The sequence below is a fragment of the Corvus brachyrhynchos genome, unplaced genomic scaffold, assembly GCF_000691975.1.
Source record: "Corvus brachyrhynchos isolate BGI_N302 unplaced genomic scaffold, ASM69197v1 scaffold90, whole genome shotgun sequence".
Classification (NCBI taxonomy): domain Eukaryota; kingdom Metazoa; phylum Chordata; class Aves; order Passeriformes; family Corvidae; genus Corvus; species Corvus brachyrhynchos.
In genome coordinates, this window is record NW_008236932.1 from 4,281,835 (window position 1) to 4,288,352 (window position 6,518).

The 6,518-nt window shown below is 40.5% G+C and overlaps 2 protein-coding genes across 3 annotated transcripts in view; one reads left to right on the forward strand and one right to left on the reverse strand.

Moving 5' to 3' along the window:
• SLC46A2 (solute carrier family 46 member 2) overlaps positions 1-4,673 on the forward strand; it is an 11,106-nt gene extending 6,433 nt beyond the window's left edge. Inside the window, exons 3-4 of the mRNA XM_008629162.2 lie at positions 223-379; positions 1,413-4,673. Of these exons, the coding sequence (XP_008627384.1) occupies positions 223-379; positions 1,413-1,470 (215 nt within the window). The 3' untranslated portion in view covers positions 1,471-4,673. The remainder of the gene's footprint in view (positions 1-222; positions 380-1,412) is intronic.
• Positions 1-6,518, reverse strand: part of SNX30 (sorting nexin family member 30) — a 67,262-nt gene that overhangs the window by 11,616 nt on the left and 49,128 nt on the right. Inside the window, exon 9 of one of the 2 annotated variants that reach the window (XM_017728328.1) lies at positions 2,766-6,518. This exon is cut by the window's right edge and continues 1,210 nt beyond it. The exons of the other annotated variant lie outside the window; for it this stretch is intronic. The gene's annotated coding sequence lies outside the window, so the exon portion shown is untranslated. Of the gene's footprint in view, positions 1-2,765 lie in introns of those variants that run through there. 2 annotated transcript variants of the gene reach the window in all.

Here is a 6,518-nt window from a genome sequence, read left to right on the forward strand (position 1 = left end):
CAAGCAGCTACCTGTATATGTAGACTGTTGAGGCAGACAGTTTTCCAGTTGGATCTTTTGTCCCACGTCTAAAAGAAGGAAAAATAATTTGTGGTCTACAAACTCACGCCATCTGGTGTCAGTGAAGCAATGACTACACAGGTGTGATCCTGGATTTGTCAGGGACATACCACAGCTGGTTTTTTAATCCCCAGAGTAACAAACTATGTTCTTGTCTTACAGGTAAGGTGTTTGTCCTGCTGCAGCTGTCTTTAGTCACCACGGGAGTAGTGACATCTACAGTCTACAACAAGATCTATCAAAACACACTGGACTGGTACAGCGGCTTCTGCTTCATTTTGTCTTTCCTGGTTGGCTGCCTGACTTTCCTACCTTTAAGGTAAGAAACAGGAAAGATTTTGTTAAAAAGGACATGTATTTTCTCCATGCTTCCTGATTCCAGGTCTAAAATATATAATACAGATAGGAAAAAAATTTAAAAAGAAAACAACAACACCCCTCCGCAACTGAATTTAAAAAAAAAAAAGGAAGAAACAAACTTGCAGAAATGAGTTGACAAATATCAAGGAGATTCAAAGAATGAAAACTGCAATGTCTAGTAAGTGGGGTTTTTAAATCTTATTTTTGTTTAATGTAGCACAAATTGCTGCAGGAAGAGTATTTGGCAGTTTAACAGCTAATAATGCCAGGAGACAAAGCATTCACACATATACAAGTGTTTGATACTGTGAAAGTAATAATAAGTAGAATGAAGGAATAACCCTACACAAAGTGTTTTTTAAAAATTCCATTGTGTTACTTACCCATTATGACAGAAAAGAATAATCTGAGTCTCTCTCAAATGTTTCAAAGAGAAACCATTACCACGGTGAAGGAAATGGTTACTTTTTCCGGTCCACTGAATTTGCCCAACAGTACTACTACTGAGAGTGACTGAGAGGTACAATTTCAAGAACAAATTTTAAGCACAAAACCAGCTTAATTTGAAGAGAGAAAGCTGGAACAACCTCTCCGTCTACTTTTACACCTTGTCCATTAGAAGTCTGCTTCATAGTCATCATTCCCGACTGTGCTTTCTGCCTCAAATCTTCCAGACACAAAAGACTTGTTTCTTATGCACAACCCTCTGTTTAACAGGGGTCACTGCTAGGTATTCAAATGCTTTTTAATACAGGCTCCAAATAGAAGTACCATTATCAGCACAAACAGGTGTTATTAAAGTCTGAAGGATGACAAATGGTGCCAGTGTCATTGCTTGTACACAAAAGAGGCTGTCAGATCATTGAGAGGAATCCCAATAGCACTCAGCCAGCTCCAGACACCCCGACAAAGTTTAAGATACAGATGTGGACTGCAGTTTGAGAAGGTAGTTTGCTAACTCTTATTATCTGCATTTGTATTGTTCTTCACAGCTTTGTGGCCATCAAACAACGGTCAACCACTGGGTCCCTGGAGATTCTGACTGAGTAACAGAGGCATCTTTTGGTGATCATTAGTCCCTACAGTAGTTACCAACACTACAGGCTGCATAGCATTTGTATTTCCACTTCACAGCATGCCACAACCTCTCAGCCACTCAGCTCGCCCAGGAAGAGACGTCTGCCTTGTTATTTCTGCAGCACCTCATCTTGCAGAGTATCTGCACACCAGAAGTCCTCAGAGCATTCTGCTTTTTGCTAGGCTGGTTAGTAATACCAGAGAGGGACAAGAATACAGGCTAGAAATGAAAACGACATTTCTAGACACATCGTTCAGAGTGGAAGAGGAAAGCAGAGGATTGGTTTTCCATTAGTTCCTTCTTGTCTGTTCATTCAGAAATCTCAGGGCAGTTCTGTGACTTTGGCTGATGAAACGGGGCTGCAAGCCATATGCCATGTGCACAGGGCCATCAGCAGGACTGACTGGCTCGCCACCTGCTACAGAAGATGTTATCAGCCCAGCCAATTAATGTTACGTAAAAGAAAACAGAAAAATACCACTGTAAAAATATGTAAGATTAACAGAATTTTAGTAATCCCTACAATAAAACACCCCTGAACAGATGTTCATGACCCTGACTTTTGGGAAATTGTCCCCACTGTCCCTGGACAGTGCTTCAACAGAGCTCATGTGAGGACTAAGACTCAAGAGCTAACGCTGGTGTTTCAGCTCACACCACCACGATGTGCTGCTCTTGTAACAGGTTAAGAACAGGTAAGTGCAGCACACAGTTCCTACAGGCTTTTTGGAGGTGTAAGGACACTGATACCATGTAATAGTCACCATGTTACCTCAGCTTTAATCTGGGTTGGAAAGGAAGCTCATACAATACAGCAACTAGCATGAGATGGTATCACATAAATCCAAACATGAGTCAAAAGTCTGGCATGTCTCACAAGGATGTGTCTTCTTACATGCTAATTGAGCTAAGAACGATTAAGGCTACCAAGGTCCTAGACTAAGTAAAGGGAAGTTAAAAGCCCTTAAATAACTGAAATAATCTGGAGGTAAATCAGGCAGCTTCAGTTCAAGCCAGGGGTATAGCAAGCAGAAGTTGGTTCATCACTACACAATGCCTTGCTCAGAGAAAGTTGCTGCCACCCTGTCCCCCACATACAGACACAATCTTTCCTCAGCTCCATCACTTTCAGTACCAGAAGTAATGCAGCAACAAGTCAGATGACTTCTAGTTACATCAACCATGGAATGAGATTTCAGGGGAAGGGTATTTCTGCAGTAAGATAGTGAGCTGCTCAGCAAAATAAGCACACGTAATTTCAACAGTGAAGATTGCAAAAAAATGAAACTTTATTCTAAGTAAAGGAGTCATCTTTAAATACATTTATTGGTCCATTCCATTAAATTAATTGAGGTAAACAAATGGCACATTTTTTAAAAATGTACACACTAATAGAGAATTACAAACAGTTTTACCTCAAAGTATTTTTCTCCATCAATACTAGTTCCATAGTAAACAATGCACAAAGTATAGTTATAAGGATATATGAAAGGGTATAGAAACATGCCAGCACCAGAAGGCAAGACAGCATTTCCTAGCCTGCGAGTCTGAACAAGAGCATATTTGGCCAAGTACAGGAAACAAAAGCCTCCTTCCCATTTTTACATAGTTTACTAGCTAATTCATACAGAGATAAGTCTTTTCACAGCTTTCATTTTGTATTTTAATGGTATGAACAGTGACTCTGGTTCTGGTGAGTGGGTTTATAGAGTGAAAGCAGAGGAGTCTGGACAAGGAACCAGCACCATTTTGGTCCCCATCACCGATACCTTCACCACAGTGTGTGAGGCTCACAGCCAGCTTGCCTTCACCTGCATGGCCCAACTCTCCAGACCTTAGGGAGGGACAGAGGGATGCAGGCACAGAGAAGCGAGAACAAGGACTGTGCTTCTTTATTTTTGTGTACTATAGACAAAAGCCCTTTGGCTCTTATTGTAAGATTGGCCTTCAGCAATCTGTCTCCTTGTGCAGTGGGAATGTTGCACTGGCCATAACCCTGCAGCTTGATCTGAATGTATGGATACATATCCCAGCAGCAGGGTTAAGGAAATGGTTTAGCTCCAAAGCATAGAACACCAAGACCTTCAAAGTAGTCTAGGACAGTGACTAGCTGTTATTGTTTTAGCATGCCATTTACAAAAGGGTGATCTACTTACACCTCTTTGGAAAGTTCATTATTTTCTGCACATTTACTGTGCTCTAGGCATGCAACCTTAAAACTTGTCCAGTTCATTACTACATACTTGTACAAGTCAGATACTTCAGCAAGACTTCCAAGTGCTAAGCACAGAATTAAGCACTGCCATTTTAGTTTGTAAATTGGTTCAACAGCACTTCCAAAAGGTTTTAAATGCCACATTCAGTCTGCCTGAAGGCAAGTTTATTCCTGTGATCCCCAGTTTTACTTCACAAGAGGAAAAAAAAAATAATCCAACAAGTACTTGCAACTTGCCTATCTTAAAAAAATTAGTCCTCATTTTCCCTATGTATTAGTTGTTGTAGTAGAAGTTAATGCACCCAAGGAAAGAATGTTCTACCTCCAGAATTTGACAGAACATCTCATCTAATGTGCTTGTATAGTCTACACAATTATGTTCAGTGGTTATCAGGACAAGGATTTTCAACAGTCTGCAACAATAATCATAACTATATCCAGTTAAATTGTGCAAGTTTTAACAAAAGTATGGCTTCTGTTAAAATACAGAACAGTCCCTGCTGATCTGTGAGAGAATTCTTTTGTACCCTGGCATCTGCAGGACTGACACCTGAAGCAATATGAACAGGCTAAGCACAGCCACTGCTTCAAGGCTACTGCACAGTACCTCCACACAACTGTCTCTGCCACTCATGTTTTGTTTCTATCACTAATTCCACTACTTTATCTTTAGCATAAGTTTTAGTGCAGCAAAAATCCAAGTAGAATTCAGTGAAGAATCATACTTTATTCTTTGATACAACTCACATGGGAACTGTTTGTGTCTTTAGGGTTACACATACTACCTTTTCATTTTTCAATGTATACCTGAAAAAGCCATGATGTTTTATTGCAAGATTTAGAACCTGGTAAAGGTATACAGGAACCTGTATAATGCATGGTCCATTACTGAGCATAGAAACAAGATCTCAGTGCTTCCTTTATTGTGCTGGTGCCACTTAAGAGAAGAAACAAACACCACAGAAACTATACAGAGGTAACTGGGCAGCAGTGAATTATGCATCCTCTGAGAGGGACTTTGCCCTGGCTATGGATTATGAGGAAAACTGGGCTGATTTAAGGACGGCTGAAGGAAGCACACATTAAACAGACTCATAGAAAGGGTGCCAACTACTTTTGGTGTCATTTTGGTGCACGTGCAGAGAGTCATCTTAAGTGACTTAACACTTAACAAGTTACTCAAAGATGAAGCTCCTGCACTATTCCTGCTTCCCTTTACCAACACCTTCTATTTCTCTCATGGAAGTCTGGACCCTCCAAAGTAAAGACTTTTATTCTGTAAGGATTACAGGATAACATGTTAAGAGTTTCACTCTCAGTTCAGGACTCCACCTCCCGCTAACAGCAGTTGTATATGATACAAGTGTCACTCTCCACATCTTACAGGAATTTCCTGCAACTTTTGTAGTTCTCCTGACTGGCATGGCTGCCCCAAATGTCCCCACACCTCACCCACAGCTTCTCCTTCAGTTACCTAGTGATTTACAACACCTCTTCATAAGACCACTCCACTGCCCATAGAAGCTCAGACCCACCATTGCACACCCTTATTACACTGCAGCAATTCTTGCAGAGGACTTCTCTTTTGAATGTCAAGTTTTACTTCCCTTGTATGAGTTTAAGAGGTTTTGGTCCAGACCACATAAGAAATCCCGATCTTCAACAGCTCCATGTTGATTTCAACAGTTACATGTTGATTTGAACTTCACTTGGTACTCTCCACTGTCCATTATGCTTCTCATGAACAGCTGTGATGTTAATTGCTAAATTCTCCAGAAGCAACACCCACTTCAGTTTGACATAAAGCAAAGCAAGAAGAGGACCTTAGTGCTGTAAGGCATCAGATTAAATCATCTGTAGGAAAAAACCACCACCCTTCCTACTCATCTTTTGCCGTTTATTTTAATAAGATGGTGGGAAGGCTGACTAAATATTAGTTCAAATTATATTTTGCTTGAGTCCCAGTGATGCTGTAGAGTCAACTACAAAATTCCATTTACTCCACATGAACTAATTCAAAAAGCACGTTGATATTTCTTTGCAGAAAATGGGGAAGACTGTAACCCTGAAGGCCAGACTGTTAGCTAGTACACAAGTGCTTATTCTAGATTGCTGCAAGATTATCCTCTTAAGTACTTCCCCTGAACAAGAGGAGTCTGTGATTCTGAACCTAACAGCAACTTACACCAGAGTTCTCATTTACACCAAAAAGTGCATATTGACAAACTGACCTTAAAACAGGAAACATAGTTTGTTTAGTACCATGGAGCTGTCAGTGAAGGCTGAGTCAAGAAGAACTTCTTAGAATGTTTTATATTTTACTTTTTCATGCAGAGAGCACCATCTTATTAGCCTGACAGCTACCACAGTGCTGCAATAACTCATCTTGAGGGTTCCATAAAGCCACCAGGGTGAGAAGGGTGGCTGCAGGTTCAGTTGGTGTTTATGAAGGAATAAATTCCAAATCAGACTAGTACCTGGTAGGTTGCCACAGGAGAACAGAGAAGTTGCACAAAGTCAATCACTGCTCACATTCTTTGCAAGAATGTTGCCAGAGAACAAGTAATCACTCAAATTTAGCAGTAAGCACAGTTATTTATTGCCCTAAATCCCAGTATTACAGTCATATGAGCTCTGACCCCCCTCACTTAGGATGGTTAAATCACATCAGCATTCCTAAGGCCATTAACACCAAGTAGGCATTTACTTGGGGTTGGACTGCAAGAGAAAGGACAAAAAAGTACTTGCAGAAGCAGCTACAATTCTAAAGGCCAACAGAAACTACTAAGAAAATATATCTATAAC